General features: G+C 45.6%; 1 protein-coding gene across 7 annotated transcripts in view; it reads right to left on the bottom strand.

Moving 5' to 3' along the window:
- The window catches only part of REEP1 (receptor accessory protein 1), a 121689-nt gene that overhangs the window by 8663 nt on the left and 94835 nt on the right, over nt 1-18191 (bottom strand). For 2 of the 7 annotated variants that reach the window (XM_060187306.1, XM_060187307.1), the window contains 3 exons: nt 13223-13400; nt 9915-9950; nt 2039-2190 (listed from right to left, as the gene is read on the bottom strand). In XM_060187306.1, the coding sequence (XP_060043289.1) occupies nt 2039-2190; nt 9915-9950; nt 13223-13400 (366 nt within the window). Of the gene's footprint in view, nt 1-2033; nt 2191-9914; nt 9951-13222; nt 13401-18191 lie in introns of all 7 variants that reach the window. The other 5 variants (XM_060187310.1, XM_060187311.1, XM_060187308.1 and 2 more) reach the window with 4 other exon arrangements.

The following is an 18191-nucleotide window of genomic DNA, read 5'->3' as shown; positions in this document are numbered from 1 at the left end:
TTTTTTTATAGACTAGGGAATGTGCAGTTTCACTATTCCTGAACCAACTTTTTTTTTTTTTTTGCCTCCTGGGTTATTGCTGGAACTCAAGTGCCTGCACCATGAATCCTCTGCTCCTGGAGGCCATTTTTCTCCCTTTTGTTGCCCTTGTTGTAGCCTTGTTGTGGTTATTATTGTTATTGTTGATGCCATTCATTTTTGGATAGGATAGAGAAATGGAGAGAGGAAGGGAAGACAGAGAAGGGGAGAGAAAGACCGACATCTACAGACCTGCTTCACTGGCTGTGAAGCGACTCCCCTGCAGGTGGGAAGCCTGAGGCTCGAACCAGGATCCTTATGCCAGTCCTAGCGCTTTGTGCCATGTGCGCTTAACCTACTGCGCTACCACCCAACCCCCAACTTTTTTTTTTTTTAAACCAGAGCACAGCTCAGCTCTGACTCAGTGGTGCTGGGGATTATACTTGAGACTCTGGAACTTTGTATATGAAAGTCTTCTTGTATAACCATTATGTTATCTCCTCCATCCTCCTGTTGACTGGCCTTCTCATTCAGATAGACACACAGAGTGAGGGAGAGACACCATAGTACCAGTTTCCCAAGTACCATGGTACATCCATGTGGTGGTGGGGCTTGAACTGGGCTACGGGCATGTCTAGGCCCATGCCAGACCATGTGAGCTATCTCCCCTGTTCAGTTCAGTGTGTGCAAACTTTCAGCCCTAGAATATTCTTGGCTCTTCCCTACAGTTGAGGCTGGGCCTCTCTCTCTCTTTCATGAGGCTACCCATGCAGCAGTTGACTTCTCAGATGTCATCCAAACCCAAGACATCATCTACCAGAATCTCTAACTCCAAAACTGACCCATGTGTGTCTCTCCTTGGGAAGAAGTCTGATGACCCAGAGGGTCTGGTATGAAAAAGCCACATGATTGACAGCAAGCTACGTTTGATCTGGGGGACCTTTCAAGACACTTCTCCATCTGCTCTAGATAGGGATACTCCCAACTTGTCTCATCTAGACACCCAGCATGTATTCTTGAGCAGATGGAAGCAGCAGAGGAGATGTGAGGGAGCAGAGAGAAGGAGTCTGGAGTCCCCCAGGTCTGCTGACCGTTATACCGAGTCCAAGGCTGGTGAGTCCCAGCTCACATCACAGCAAGGCCCATGAGGTTCTAGACTTGACACTCTGCTGCCAAAACTCCATTCATACCTACTGTTGGCATTAGTATCTATGCCAAGTGTGTTGTGTTTGGTTATATGAAGGAGCTGTACTTCTTTAATAATATTTTATAAGCAACTACCCTGTCTCAGGCACTGTGCTGTCTTGGAGATAGTGAGTGACGAACAAGTTTTATGTACAAAAACATGTCAAATAACACATTCTGAGTTTTTCTGCCCCCAAAATACTCTTGGATTGTTTTACTATTTCTTTCTCTCTCTCTCTTTTTTTTTTTTTTGCCTCCAGGGTTATTGCTGGGGCTCAGTGCCTGCACCATGAATCCACTGCTCCTGTAGGCCATCTTCCCCCCTCTTTGTTGCCTTTGTATTGTAGCCTTGTTGTGGTTATTATTGTTGTTGTTGATGTTGTTCATTGTTGGATAGGACAGTTAGAAATGGAGAGAGGAGGGGAAGACAGAGAAGGGGAGAGAAAGACATCTGCAGACCTGCTTCACCGCCTGTGAAGCAATTCCCCTGCAGGTGGGGAGCCAGGGGCTCGAACCGGGATCCTTATGCTGGTCCTTGGGTATTGCGCCACGTGTACTTAACCCTCTGTGCTACCAACTCCCTGTTAGTAGTTGTTGCTTTTTAAAAATGCTTTATGTTATATAACCTTTTTCTAAGGGTCTTTTTTCACCCCCTTGGCAAATAGCTAGGTACTACCTACTGGATTGTCTTGCCTGTCTAGTGGAAGTGTTTCTGCCCTTAAACACTTGAGAAATATGGGGTTCCTCAAGAGATGCTGCTCCCAGGACCCCCATTTCTCCACGGTGAAGACCTTGTGCAAACACATTCCAACCCACAGCCCCAGACACGCTGTACCTCCAGAGGGAGTTCCGTCTTTCGAGGTGCCTTATACTTGTACATGAACTCCAGCAGGTCTTCTTCTTCCTCGTCAGAAAATGCCAGTGGGTTTTGGACCTGGTGGGGCTCCCATGCCTTCACACCACCCTCATTCACATCTCCCTCAACCACTTAATGGCCATTTACAATCTACACAGGAGACAAAGTACAGCGAGGAGGGGTCAGTGCAGAAAGAAGCAAGGGCCTTGTGAGGCACACAGCACGGCAAGCCAGGCCTGTTAGTGTTTGAAGCAGCAGCTAGTATCCCCTGGGTCTCCCTCTGAGGCATCTGGGATCGTGAGAATGTAGATGTGAGACTGGCCATGCTGCACAGGGGCCAGTGCAGGTGTCTGCACTGAGAGAGGTAGGAACACTGCCTCCCTGAAGATGCAGCCTTCACCGACAAATGTCAATCCCTGTAACCTCAACCTGTGATGTCAAGTTAAAAGAAAGAATCTCCTTTAGCAAGGAGAAGGTTGTTGGTTTTTCACAGGGCAACTGCACAAGTGTCTACATTACAGCCAATACATTTTTTTTTTTTTGCCTCCAGGGTTATCGCTGGGGCTCAGTGCCAGCACTACGAATCCACTGGTTCTGGAGGCTATTTTTCCCATTTTCGTTGCCCTTGTTGTGATTGTTATTGTCTTTTTATTTAGTTTTCTTAAAATTTATTTATTTATTCCCTTTTGTTGCCCTTGTTGTTTTACTGTTGTAGTTAGTATTGTTGTTGTTATTGATGTCGTCACTGTTAGCTAGATAGGACAGAGAGAAATGGAGAGAGGAGGGGAACACAGAGAGAGGAAGAGAAAGATAGACACCCGCAGACCTGCTTCACCGCTTGTGAATTGACTCCCTTGCAGGTGGGGAGCCGTGGGCTCGAACTGGGATCCTTATGCAGGTCCTGTGCTTTGCTCCACCTGTGTTTAACCCGCTGTGCTACCACCCAACTCCTGATTTTTATTGTTTTTATAGCTGTTGTTGATGCTGGATAGGACAGAGAGAAATTGGGAGAGGATGGAAAGACAGAGAGGAGGAGAGAAAGATAGACACCTGCTTCACTGCTTGCAAAGTGACCCCCCTGCAGGTGGGGTCCTTGTGCATTGTAACATGTGCACTCAACCACTCAACTAGGTATGTCCCCCTCCATCCCTGAAATCAGAGCTTTTTCTATGCCAAAAAACATGTTCAGGCGGGGTCAGGTGGTGGCACACTTGGTTGAATCTACGTTACCATGCTCAAGGACCCAGGTTCAAGCCCCCACCCCCACCTGCAGGGGGAAGGCTTCAGGAGTGGTGAAGCAGGGCTGCGGTGTCTCTGTCTCGCTTCCTCACTATCTCCCCCTTCCCTCTCGATTTGGAGACCACCCAACAACTAAATATAATAATAATAACAAATAAACATGAAAAAAGAGAAATTAAAAAACAACAACATCAGCCTGTTCAGGCACCAAAAGTGTTCTCTCCATCAACAGGGAACTCACTACACCATAACAGCACCAGTTGTGGAGTAAGTCAAACTAACAACCACTTTGCCAGCTATTGCTGCTATACCCAATAACAGCCACCAGGAGGCAGCACAGGACCACTGTTGTCTCACTTTGAAAGTTAAAGTGCAGGCTGGGGATGTTCTGTTCAGAAGTCAGACGAAATTAAACTCACTGAGATTTTTTTTTAAATAGAGTTTATTTATTTAGGGGCCATATGGTGGCACACCTGGTTGAGCCCACACATTACAGTATGCAAGGACCCAGGTTCAAGTCCCTGGTCCCCATGTGCGGGGGAAAGCTTTGCAAGTGGTGAAGTAATGTTGCAAGTCTCTCTCTGCCTCTCTATCACCCCCTTCCCTCTTGATTTCTGGCTGTTTCTATCAAACAAAATAATGATAATAAAAAAAATTTTAAGATTTTATTTATTTATTAATGAGAAAGATAGGAGGAGAGAGAAAAAAAAGAAAGAACCAGACATCACTCTAGCACATGTGCTCCTGGGGATAGAACTCAGGACCTCATGCTTGAGAGTCCAAGGCCTCATCCACTGTGCCATCTCCTGGACCACAACTCACTGTGATCTTTAGGTTCTATACTAGCCTATTTATTCCAGGTTTAAGTAGTCATCTGGTCCTTTCTTCTCTCTTTCTCTCTCTCTCTCTTTTAACGTTTCTTTATTTTTTTATTATCTTTATTTACTTATTGGATAGAGACAGCCAGAAATTGAGAGGAAGGGGGAGACAGAGAGAGAGAAATAGAGAGACACCTGCAGCCCTGTCCCACCACTTGTGAAGCTTGCCTCCTGCAGGTGAAACCCGAGTCTTTTCGCACTGTAACATGTGTGTTCAACCAGGTGCACTACCACCCGGCCTCATCCCTTTTTTTTTTTTTTCTCTAAATCAGCTATATTCTTTTTTTAAAAAAATATTTATTTATTAATGAGGAAGATAGGAGGAGGAGAGAAAGAACCAGACATCAATCTGGCACATGTACTGCCGGGGATCAAACTCAGGACCTCATGCTTGAGAGACTAAAGCTTTATCACTGCACCGCCTCCCAGACCACAAATCAGCTATATTCTTAGGACTCTGTTGAACCTAAAGATTGGCAACTCCAAGGAATCCTCTCTTACATAATGTAAATCCAAGACTATAACTTCCCCTGTATTGATGACCAATGGGCTCAGATGTGACCCTCTGGCCCACTCAGAGTGATTGATCAAAGGAAACCCAGATATTCGGGTAGGAGTAAAAAATGAGTGTTCAGCTCAGAAGAGGCTGAGAGCAAAGGAAGCAAATGTGGACAGCCATGCTGGGAGTGGGCAGTAGTGTTAGAGGCAAAGAACTGACTACAAAGAAGAGCCCCAACTGGCCACTACGTTCAAAGGGTTTTGCCGACACTCTTGTCTGTGATATCTGCCATACTCTCAGGATCCATGAAGAGAAATATGCTGGGCCTCCAGACCTCCAGTTAGCTGCTCAGTTGTGGCATTAACTCTCTTAGCTGCATTTCCCTCTGCACGGGCTGCAAGGAAGCTTCATCTTGGGAGGTCTATAATTGTATGGCATGGATTTAAATTTTTCTTCTCACCTCTAATTCCTTTTCCCTTGAGCTTCATTTTTCTTACTTTGAGAAATCATCTGTAGTTCTACAAGCAGACTTAAATCCTTTTTAGAACAGGGAAGAGTATAAATAAAGTAGTAACCCTCTGAGAACATGATCAAGCCTGGTGGGGCATCAGAACAAAGAGGACAGGTGGAGGAGATAATGCAGGGATGCCTCACTTCACTGTTCCTGTCTCTGCAGCTCTCAACCATTTAACCCAACAGGACCTCACCTCTGGGAAGAGGTCTGAAAAGCTGTTGCTGTCCACATATTTTTTTTTCTCTACCTTCTTTTACCAGAGCACTGTTCAGCTCTGAATTATGGTGGTGTGGGGGCTTGAACCTGAGACTTTGGAGCCTCAGGCTTGAGAGTCTGTTTGCATAACCACTACGCTATCTACCCTCCATCTGCTGTCCACTTCTTAGCACACTGCTCATCCCCATGGGAGAAGCTCTCTCATGCAAAGTCACGGCTAACCCCTACTTGAAAGTCTCAGGTGATGGCAGCCAAGGCCTTGAACCTCAGAGTTGGTGCCCAGAACTGGGAGGCCTCTAGGGAAGGCGGCAGTCCTTGTCTTCCACAGCAGGGGAATGAGTCTTAACCTCGGGTGACACTGCGTATTAGCCAATGTGGCTGGGAAATAGCTCTACCCCTTCGGTATGGGGAGGACAGGAAGGGAGAAACTGGTCAAGTCTCATATCCTTTTACAGGATATACCGAACCTTTCTGCAGTGGTCAAACCCCCGTGTTAGCAAACACATCCCACACAGCACACATTAGCAGAAACTATTAGTGGAAGTCAGCAAACACCTCTAGAGCAGAGCATAACCTTCTGAAACACTTACATTCACATCCCAATGGCCACATAGGAAAAAGAAAAGAATATTTTGTTAGGGAAAGGCTTTTACATGATGAAATAAACACACACGTGCGCACATGTGTGTGTACACTCACACACACTCACATCCTATACTGAGCCTCTAAGCGCCCCTGCTGCTGTCACAGGGAAGATATATTGCCCTAGGGCCACACTCAAATAAAATACAATTCTCTGTCTTAAAAGATAGGATAAAGACGGATGATTTTACTTTTTAAAAATTATGTTCTGTACAATTTTCTTTTCTTTTTATTTTATTACCTTTATTTGTTGGACAGAGAGAGACAGAGAATTTGAGAGGAATGGGGAGATGAGAGGGAGAAAAACAGAGAGGCACTTGCAGAACTCCTTCACTACTTGCAAAGCTTTTCCCCTGTAGGTGGGGACCAGGGCTTGAACCTGGGCCCTGTGCATTGTTACCTGTGTGCTCAGCCAGGTGTGCTACCACCCACCCCGCTAGGATTTTCTAAGTGGGAAAAAAAAAAACTCTATGACTGGTCCTTACCAAGAATGCAGAATTTGGCTGTGTATTACATCAAAGTAGGTAGAACCAAAGTAATAGGGTGGAAGAAGTAGATAATAATAACTGTACGGTTATTATTCAATGTTTCCTTTTTATAAATAAAACACTTTTAAAAGGTAACAAGAAATAAAGCAATTTTTAAATAAAAATAAATAAGTAAACAAACAAATAATAACTGCATGGAAAAGGGGAGACAAAGACATGCAAGGAAACAATAGGGGACAATAAACTGAGGGAGCAGAAATGGAGACAGAACTGTCTCCTGGGGTCTGAGATGCACAGATGGACATTATTTACAGAGAACCAAAGTATGACTCCCTGAAGTCCTCTGACATGGCTGACCCTCTATGTAAGGCAGGCCTCCACAGAGAAGGGTCTGAGACAGAGCTCAGGGGCAGTCCTGCCTTCACAGGGGAAAATGGCTGTCATTTCAACCAGCTGCCTCCTTGTAAGCAGCCCTTAGGAAGATGGGAGAACTCCAGGGCTGTTGAGAAAGTCTGAGCAGGGTTCAGGCAAAGGTTCTCAGAGTGTGACTCCTTTTTTTTTTTCTTTAAAATCAGAGCACTGTTTAGCTCTGGCTTATGGTGGTGCGGGGGAATAGAACCTGGGAGTTTGGAGCTTCAGGCATGAGAGTCTGTTTGCATAACCATTATGCTATCTACCCTCCACCCTCAGAGTGTGACTCTTAAGTCACACGTAAGCAAGGGACCCCCAACCCCTACCTTCTACTCACTCCCCAACAGCCCCACAGATTTCCACCAGCTCTGGGATAGGGAACCAGATACCCTCTCCCAAATTCTAGACACACCGTGTTGTATGCAGCGGCCAAGCAAATACTACAAAAGTCCTCTGGCTAACTGCTGTGATATTCACATGCACTAGAAAGCCAGCCTCTGACTAAGAGAAGCACAAAGCAATCCCCTGAGGAAAGAGTGGAAGAGAAGGCAGCTTTATGCACGGGACCCTGCAGGTGGTGGTATCCCAAAATGAGAGGTTTTCTGAATGACTCAAAAAGAATGTACTGGTGGAAATAACCACAGTTGCCTGAGGCCTTTTCAATGCAATTGTTTCCTAAGGACAAATATTTGGATCCTAGCACCGAAAATACCTACAGGCAGCCACTCCATTTCTTTTTTCAAACAGAGATGTAACTGAGATAACCTTGTATTTATTTTAGATGTAAAACACGATTTGAGATAAGTACATATACTTGACATGTATACATTACAATGTATATGCATCTATTATGGAAAATATACACTCTGTCTCCCTCCCTCTCAATATCCCCCTTCCTCTCAATTTCTGGCTGTCTCTATCCAATAAATAAATAAAGATAATAAAAAAGAAATTAAAAATGTAGATTTTTCCATAATAGACCACTTGTGAAGCTTTCCCCTTGCAGGTGGGGACTGGGGGCTAGAACTCAGGTCCTTGCACACTGTAAAGTGTACACTCAACCAAGTTTGCCACCATCTGGCCCCAAAATATACTTTTTTTTTTTAAATTAAGTTTTATTTATTTATTTTCCTTTTTGTTGCCCTTGTTTAACATTGTTGTGGTTATTAATGTCGTTGTTGTTGGATAGGACAGAGAGAAATGGAGAGAGGAGGGGAAGACAGAGAGGAGGAGAGAAATACAGACACCTGCAGACCTGCTTCACCGCTTGTGAAGCGACTCCCCTGCAGGTGAGGAGCCGGGGGCTTGAACTGGGATCCTTACGCAGGTCCTGGCGATTTGCGCCACGTGTGCTTAACCCGCTGCGCCACCGCCTATACTTTTTTTTTTTTAACCAGAAAACTGCTCAGTTTTGACTTATGATAGTGTAGGGGACTGAACCTGGAACATGAGAGCCTCAGGCATGAGAGTCTGTTTGCATAACCATTATTCTATCTCCCCTGCCTTTTTGTTACCACTGCTCTACTCTGGCTTATAGGAGTGCTGGGGAATGGACAACAATTACTACAGTAATAAGCCTCCCAAAAGTCCTTTCATAGCCATTTTGACAATGGTGCAATTAAGTGGAGAAGCAGGGGTCTTTACTTTAATATGAGGAGGTAGGCTCAGAGTGGTTAGGTGATTTGCACACAGTTACATAGTGAGTAGCAAAGCAGGACCAGGGCTCCCTTGGCTGCACTAGGCTGGAAACCCCTGAAACTGTAGGCTATTGTCACTTCTGAGAATCTGAGTGAGTCCCTGGGTCCCCACAGCACAAGGAAATATGGTCCTCCGGTTATTTAGAAATATCCCTACCCATTCTGTGATTATCCCTCCTGTCAAGAAGTGGAAATGACTCCCTCTCCCTCTGAGTATGGACTGGATTTAATGAGTCATTTCCAACAAACAGAATAAGGCAGAAGTGGTGGTGCTGCATGACCTCAGAGGTTAGGTCCTAAAAGGTAGTATGGCTTCCTGCACGTCCTCTCTCTGCTGGATCTCTCATTCTGGAGGGAAATCCAACTGCCATGTTATTTTTCTTTTATTTTCTTTATTTTTAAAAAGATTTTATTTATTTATAAGAAAGATAGGAGGAGAGAGAAAGAACCAGACATCACTCTGGCACATGTGCTGCTGGGGATCGAACTCGGGACCTCATGCTTGAGAGTCCAAAGTGTTATCACTGCGCCATCTCCCGGACCACACCATGTTATTTTTAAAATCATATTTCTTTTCCTTTGTTCTGTTTTTGTCAACACCAGGTTTATTACAGGGACTTGACACCTGCACAATAAATCCACTGCTTTTCATGACCATTATTCCCCTTTCTCTCTCTCTCTCTGAATAATGACAGAGAGACATTGAGAGGAAAGGGGGAGACTGGGAGAGAGACACACACACAAGCAGCACTATTCCACCACCAGTGAAGCTTCCTTTTGCAGGTGGGGGGTGGGGGCTTGAACCTGGGTCCTTGTACATGATAATGTTTGCATTCCACCTGGTGTGTAAGCACCTGTTCACAACTGCCATGTTGCTGTGAGGATGTTCAAGTAGTCTGAGGAAAGCCCAGGTGGTAAGGAACTAAGAATCATCTTGGGAACTGAGCCTGAAGCCTGTCAAGCCTTCAGATGACTGCCTTCAGCCGTAAAGACATCTTTACTATAATTTTTGCAAAACCCAGATGAGCCTCTATTAAACTGTTACTAAATCTCTAGCCTGAAGATACTGTAAGACAGCATATTTGCTGTTTTCAGGAGACAGTCTCCTGACACGCGCCACCCCCCCCCTCACCCCCGCCCTGGCCATCTTTTCTCTCCCCTCCAGACCATGCAGCTGAAAAGGAGCCCCAAGGTCAGGTGCTAGTTCATGGTTAGAACCTCCTCTGACAGGAGCACCCAGCACACCACAGGGAAGCTGGCTGCTTACTCACCTTTGCGGGTCCTGCAGCTGGAGCAGCAGGTACACACTGTGGGGATGGGGGCACCATCAGTGATAGCCCCCATGTGACAGACACCAGCCCCGGACAAACAGGGAGGCCCCGGTGAGGTGGGGGGAATCCCAGTGAGTTCAATAGAGGAGTCCCAGGAATGTGGGTCTCTACAGAAACACCAAAGTGGGGAGGGGGTGGGTCCAGATTCCCTTTATTCTCAGGTGCCAGAAAATGCCCTTGCCTGGCCCCTATTGCATCCTGCATCCCTGTGGAAGGCCAGGATTGGGGTTGCCTGTTTCTGTTGGGAAAGAACCTGCCCAGATATTTCCTCCTTAGTAAACCTTCCAGTTTGGAATGATCTTCAAGAAACCTCAGATTGATCTCTAGACCCCCAAAGGTGGTGCACATCTGGGTTTTGGTATACAACAGGTGCTCACTTAATACATGCTGTCTCCAAGTTCCTGGAAGGTAAGAATCATCTGTTTCTCTTTCCCTCTGTGCCCTTCCTAAAGCCTCGTGTTTCAATATACAGTGCCTGATCAAATACTTCCCAGTTCATTTTTCAGGTTGAGCAACAACTTCTTGCAAATCACACCATGATATCTGGCACAAGGTGAACATCTTTTTCATTTGTTATGCACTGATATATATATATATCCCCAACTGGAATACTGCTTAGATCTGTTTTATGATGGTGCTGATAGTTGAATCTGGGATGTTGGAGCCTGAGGCGTGAAAGACTATTCGTGTAACCACTATGCTATCTTTCTAGCGTATCACTTTGTTTTATAATTTTTCTGTTAGGTGGCATGTTTTCAAGGTCTACCTGTATGTTCACTGAAATTGCTATTTGCAACACTGCATACGACTCCAAGGGGTGCCGTCACTACCTCTTAAACAGCTATCACCATGGTTTACAGATTATCTTGCACGCTCTCCTCACTGCCCTAAAATGTCAGCTGAGCAGGGATCACTATGCCCTTTCTTCCGATGAGATCCTCTGTGGTGTCAAGGACAAATCCTCCAACCATTTGGGTGTCATTCTGAGAATGACAGGGAGGCTGAATCTAGGCCCAGTGGGAATAAGTGTGGTGCTTGCTCCACAAGTGTGCATCATGGTGCTTCATTTGTGGACTCTGCACAGCCCCAGTGGCACTGGACTAGGGCAGAATCCCAGACTGGGGGCCCTTCCCCTCTCCAAACTGCTGTCCAAAGTCCACACTGGGCATGGAGAGGCACACCAGCCTGAGTGGCTGGGTCTCCTTTGACAAAACTCCCCTCTGACCCTCAAGTTTGGGACTTTTTTTTTTTGACCCATGCCCAGGGATAGCTTTCACCTTTCTTTCTTTCTTTCTTTTTTTCTTTTTTTTCTCTCTTTTAAAAAATATTTATTTATTTATTCCCTTTTGTTGCCCTTGTTTTATTATTGTAGTTATTATTGATGTTGTCATTGTTGGATAGGACAGAGAGAAATGGAGAGAGGAGGGGAAGACAGAAAGAGGAAGAGAAAGATAGACACCTGCAGACCTGCTTCACTGCCTGTGAAGCGACTCCCCTGCAGGTGGAGAGCCGGGGGCTAGAACCGGGATCCTTACGCCAGTCCTTGTGCTTTGCGCCACCTGCGCTTAATCCGCTGCACTACTGTCTGACTCCCTTCACCTTTATTTCTAAGATGATATTTATTTTAGGGCTTAGAACAGCTGGGCTGAGTACCACACAGTCCCTACCCTCCCTGCTGGGTCAGCACCTCCCTTCTCTGCCCTGTAAAGGCACAGGTGCCAAGGTCAAGTCAGGCAATGAAATGAGTTGGGTCCTGTTGCAGTACAATGGCTTCTCCCGTTCTGTGTGAACTACACCTGCTGCTTCTTCACTCGGGGTTCCCCACTGCCTCTCGGGGGAGTGGCAGAGAATGTCACTAATGGAGGGTGGTAGGATCTGAGTCAAACTAATTCATTTATACTCAGTGTTGATCTGGGAATATGTTCAAAGTCCAGGAGATGCCTTCCTTGTCTGTCAGACCTCACCAGACTCTTCTCTTTCCGTGTTCTGTGGCTGTCCAGGATAACCCACCAAGGGGAGGTCTTGGTCTGAGGGCTGGATTCCAGTCCTGTGTGCCTTGGTACAGTGCACGACTGCTCTGAGCTTACCTCCTCTCTTGGTTCACTGCTCTAATGAATGAATGCAAGCTTAGAGGGAAAGAGATTCTTTTTTTTAAAAAAATATTTATTTCCTTTTGTTGCCCTTGTTGTTTTATTGTTATAGTTATTATTGATGCCATTGTCCTTGGATAGGACAGAGAAAATGGAGAGAAGAGGGGAAGACAGATAGACACCTGCAGACCTGCTTCACTGCTTGCGAAGCAAACCCCCTGTAGGTGGGGAGCCAAGGGCTTGAACCGGGATCCTTATGCCGGTCGTTGCACTTTGCGCCATGTGCGCTTAACCCACTGCGCTACTGCCTGACTCCCTAGGGAAAGAGATTCTAAAGTCACCAAGGCCTATTTCCTAGCAAGAGCAGGAATCCCTTTGTAGTGGTTTAGTTTAAAACAGCTCCTTTCACTCTGTACTCTATCGGGAGAACATGCACATGGAATATTTCATCTGACTCCTCACAACAAGCCCACAATGAGTGTTGTCACTCCTGTGTGCAAACAGAAATCTGAGGTGTGAGAGGGTAGACAGCTTGCCAGGGTCACATAGCTAGCAAGTGGCTACCACCTTGGAACTTCATCCTAGTGCTTCCTGGCCAGCCCTCTAAAGCCCCACACACCTGGGCGTCTTGTCTCTTTTCCTTTAATTAATTAATCAATTTACTTATTTATTACTTTTGAATGGAGCACTGCTCAGTTCTGGCTTATGATGCTGTGGAGGTAGAGTGAAAGAGAGAAAAAAGGAAACGCAAGTCCTGCTGGGTGGAAGGAGGCATGCAGATCCTCAGGACAGGAAAGCCCCTTTCCTGGCAGTGTGGGGACAAAGAGAAAACGGGCACAGGAGCTCCCTTGGCCCAGGTCCAGCTGGGTCTTGCTGCCTCTAGGATTGGGCCAAGTACTGCCACCCAGCCACCCCAGTCCCTAGATGATCAGATGAAGGCAGCTGGACTCCGGTGCAGCTGACCTAACCTGCCCTCATCAGAGTCCCTAGAAAGGCTTCCTGACCTGGCTTGTGCGAGGCTCTGGCCTTTGGCTTTCTTGGCATGGTCTGAAGGATGCTTGTGTTGATGGGGGCAGAGGCTGGGTTCCATGCCACTTGATGGTCAAAGCCTCTGTCCAAGAAAGTAAGATCTAGGAGAGAAAGTCAAATGCCACCTACCTGAGCTGCCAGCACTCTCAGAAGCACTCCTGGACATCTTAGGTTGGCAGTGTTTGCCACTGGCTCGACCAGCCCCTGGTGGTGGAGGGCCTGAGGGCACTGGGGCTCCATCTCCCCTGATAGTGGAGAGGTCCTGCATGCTGAAGCTCCGGAGTCTCTCTGATAAGGCACCCTGTCCCTGAAAACAAGACAGAAGGGGACACATGTCAGAGGCCTGACCCACAAACCATAGGCAGCAGGGAGGAGGGGGCAGATACAGGTTGAGAGGTAGCTCTGACAGTCAAATGGAAATCAGGATCTGGATACACTCTGCAATGGGGCAGGGGCTTGATGTGCTTGCTAGAAATACTGAGAGGCTCAAAGTCAGGAATATTCCATGGTCTCCTGTGAGGCTCAATGGTTGTTCTTCTAGTTTCCACCCATCCTCTCCTCCAGATGACCCCACGGTGAGCTATAGCCTTAGACAGACCTAGTGCCCAGGGAATGACTACTGCCTGCTGTTCTTCCTTGAAATAGGCTGTTTGCTGCTCCTAGGGCTTTACATTCCTAAAAAAAAAAAATCCTCATATAGGTAGATTTTTCTCAGTTCCAGTGCACATGAATGAGGTCAGAAAAATCAAAACTGACTAATTCATGCCCTTACTCTGCAAAGCAATGAAATGCAGACAATATATATTCTTTTAATACACGACAACAGACATTTCTTGTCTTTACAAATTACTGTATATGAGGTGCATTGACTTCTACTGTAGCACTTAAGCATCATAACATGCCTAAAAGGTAATGAATCAGGAAGGAGAAAATGATATTTATAAAAAAGGGGGGAGCCAGTGGTGGCACATCTGGGTGAGTGCACATGTTACAGTGCACAAGGACCCAGGTTTGAGTCTCTGGTCCCCTCTGACAGGTGGAAAGCTTTACAAGTGAAGCAGGGCTGCAGGTGTCTCTCTGTCTCTCTCACTCTCTATCTCCTCTTCCCCTCTCAATTTCTGGCTATCTCTATCCAAGAAATAAATAAAGATAATAAAAACATTTTAAAAAGCATTGAAGAGATGTGATACGAAACTCTCGTGATATCTGGTTTCTATAGTGTAGTGGTTATCACATTCGCCTCACACGAAACTCTGGTGGTGGGAACTGTGTGGAATTGTACTCTCTTATCCTATGGTCTTGTTGACCATTATTAAATCAATTAAAATTAACTAAAAAAATAAACTTTGGGGCTGGGTGGTGGTACACATGGTTGAATATACACATTACAGTATATAAGGACCTGGGTTCTAGTCCCCAGTCCCCATCTGCAGGGGGAAGCTTCATGAGCAGTGAAAAAGTGCTACAGATGTCTTTCTCTCCCTCACTTTCCCCCTTCCTTCTCAATTTCTGTCTGTATCTATCCTAAATAAATAAATAAATTAATTAAAATATTAAAAATAAAATATGAAAAAAAACCAACCCTGGGGGCCCAGGTGGTGGCACACTCAGTTAAGCATACATATTACCAAGCACAAGAACCTGGGTTCAAGCCCCAGTTCCCCACCTGCAGGGGGTCCGCTTCACAAGTGGTAAAGCAGGTCTATACGTCTCTCTCTCCTCTCTTGCCTCCTGGGTTATAGCTGTGGCTTGGTGCCTGCACTATGAACCCACAGCTCCTGTGCCCATTTTTTCATTTTTTATTTTTGGATAGGACAGAGAGAAACTAGTGGGGGGGTAGAGAGGGAAAGAGAAAGATAGACACCTGCAGACCTACTTCACCTCTTGTGAAGTGACACCCCTGCAGGTGGGGAGCCAGGGGCTCGAACCAGGATCCTTGCATGGGTCCTAGTACTTCATACTAGGTGCACTTAACCTGGTGTTTATTTGCATAATGAAAGTAAGAATGGCCCTAGAAGTCTGGAAGACTTGGGAACAAAAAGGTAAAACGGATATGACAAAGCCAACAAAAAGTACAAAATTAGTGAAAGAGGGCTCTAGGCGGCTATGGGGTGGGAGGTAGGGGGGTTGGGGGGATGAAATAGACAAGGACCACAACAGTTTGGTTACAGAATTTCAGAAATGGCAGAAGGCTACAGAGATTGCTTTCCCCCACCCACCCAACCCACCATTTTACTTAATTAGAAAATAGTAATAAAAACAGGCCACCACTAATACACAGCATTTCACTGGAGTTCGTTTTTTTTAAGAGCTGAGTAGAGAAAGCAGCAAATCCAAAATAAGCCATCAGAAGTGAGGACAACGTGGCGCAAAGCGCAGGGACCGGCGTAAGGATCCCGGTTCGAGCCCCCCGGCTCCCCACCTGCAGGGGAGTCGCTTCACGGGCGGTGAAGCAGGTCTGCAGGTGTCTATCTTTCTCTCCCCTCTCTCTCTGTCTTCCCCTCCTCTCTCCATTTCTCTCTGTCCTATCCAACAACAAAGCAACGTCAACAATGGCAATAATGACCGCAACGAGGCTGCAACAACTAGGGCAACAAAAAGGGGAAAAAATGGCCTCCAGGAGCGGTGGATTCATGGTGCAGGCACCGAGCCCAGCAATAACCCTGGAGGAAAAAAAAAAAAAAAAGAACTGAGGACAAAGGAAAATGCAGGCAGGTTGAGAAGAAATGTCAGGATAAAACAAAGATGCGTTAAATATATGAAGAAGGCTAAATCAATCAAAGACATAAAAATAATGTCTCTGGGAGCACGGCGGTGACGCACCTGGTGGAGCATACACAATTACCATGTGTAAGGGCCCGGGTTCAAGTACCCGTCCCCACCTGTGCACAGAGGCCAGAGCACAGCAAATTTTTCAACAGGTCAAGGAGGCTGCTGCTGCTGCAGTGTGTTACTGCCCCTGCTGTCTGTGACACACAAGCTAACACCAAAATAAAATACAGATCACTTCTGTTCAAAAGGAACAGAAAGGCATCACCATCTCAAGCTTTAAAATGTGGCCAGAAACTAGCTGCACCCGTGTGTCTTGACGCTCTAGCAAGCACTCAGCCGTGGATTTAAGAGAAAGCATCACACGTCCATTAGCAAAGCACTCAATTCTACTCTCAGAACCCAGCCAACCTAGCTCCAATGTCACTAACATCATGAAGACCGGAAGTGGCAGACATCAGGAAAGAGAGGAGGATAATAATAGCCCGGAGGAAATCACAACAGTATGGAGACAAGAAGGCTCTTGAAAACAAATTAGTCTTTGTCAGTCACAACAGAGATGGTTAAAATCAATACGGCTTTTTAATTTGTAGACCTTTCAGTTCTGTTTAGTGCCTTCTCAAGACCTCGTTTCCACTTACTTTCCACAAACTCCATCTCTCTCTGCTATTGTGACTCTGCTATGGAGAACCTTTGTTTTGTTATTCTGCAATAACCAAGAGCTGTTGACTGGTGTTTTGCAAAATTGGGTTCTCCGTTTTAGGGAAGTAAACTTGGATTTCTTAAATTTGGAAAAGCTTAAGATCATACTTTCCATAATTCAACGAGTGATATGACTATGTTAAAGGCTCTGTAAAGTCCTCTACTATTTCAGGTTATAGACAATGGCAACAGTGTCAAGGCAACAGAAATTATAAAACCCACTGCAACTGCAGAGATTGAAAAAAAAGTTCTAGACTTTTTTTTTTTTTTTAAAAATAACCTTTTAAAGAAGCCTAGATTGGGGGCTGGGCAATGACACACTGGGTTAGGCACACATAGTACGAAGCTTAAGGACCCTTATCTTTCCTTTCTCTCTCTTATCTTCTCCTCCCCTCTCATTCTCTGTCCTATACACACACACACACATACACACATCAAGAAAATAGCCACAGGAGCAGTGGATTCATAGTGCAGGAAATGAGCTCCAGCAATAACACTAGACACACACACACACACACACACACACACACACACACACACACACACACACAGAGTCTAGAACAGAGTGGTTGCTGTCATCATTACACTGGTGCTTCCTAAGATCACTGAGTGATCTCCAAAATGCATTTGACCTCACTGTGAAATGCTGTGTCAACCATTCAAAAGACATTCCTAATCATGTTAAAAAAATATCTTAACTGGGGAGATAATATAGTGGTTATGTAGAAAGGCCTTCACCCCTGTGGCACCAGGTTCAAGCCCCAGTACCACCAGAATCCAGTGTTAAGCAGAACTTTATAGACCTCCTAGCTTTTTCCAAAATGGAGACCCCAAATCTTCATCAGCAATATTCTTGCCTTTAGGTTCATGATTAATCAACAATTTGTTCTGCTTTATATCCTAACTCTTTTTCAGCCACCAGGTTTCAGATGCTACCATGATGCCAACCTGACTTCCTTGTGCAGATGACCCCAGCAATGTGTCCCGGAGCCCCACTTCCCCAGAATCCTGTCCTATTAGGGAGAGACAGGCTGGGAGTATGGATTCACCTGTCAATGCCCACGTTCAGCGGGGAAGCAACTACAGAAGCCAGACCTTCCACTTTCTGCACCCCGTAATGACCATACTCCCAGAGGGATAAAGAATAGGGAAGCTATCAGGGTAGGGGATGGGATATGGAGTTCTGATGGTGGGAACTGTGTGTATTTCTACCCCTTTTATCCTATGGTCTTGTCAATATTTCCATTTTATAAATAAAAATGATATAAATTATAAATATATATATTTTATACATATTTTATTTGCTCATCTCTGGCTTATGGTGGCTCAGGGAATTTAACCTGGGACTATGGAGCCTCAGCCATGAAAGTCTGTTTGTATAACCATTATGCTATCTACCCATGTCCCCCCTTTTTAAAAATAATTTCCCCCCTCTTGTTTCCCTTATTGTTTTATTGTTGTTGTAGTTATTATTGTTGTTGTTACTGATGTCGTCATTGTTGGATACAACAGAGAGAAATGGAGAGAGAAGGGGAAGACAGAGACGGGGAGAGAAAGACACCTGCAGACCTGCTTCACCTCCTGTGAAGCGACTCCCCTGCAGGTGGGGAGCCGGGATCCTTATGTG

The sequence above is a fragment of the Erinaceus europaeus genome, chromosome 3 (genome assembly GCF_950295315.1).
Source record: "Erinaceus europaeus chromosome 3, mEriEur2.1, whole genome shotgun sequence".
In the NCBI taxonomy this organism is placed as follows: domain Eukaryota; kingdom Metazoa; phylum Chordata; class Mammalia; order Eulipotyphla; family Erinaceidae; genus Erinaceus; species Erinaceus europaeus.
The sequence above is the reverse complement of the archived record's forward strand: the minus strand, read 5'-3'. Positions and strand labels throughout refer to the sequence as shown.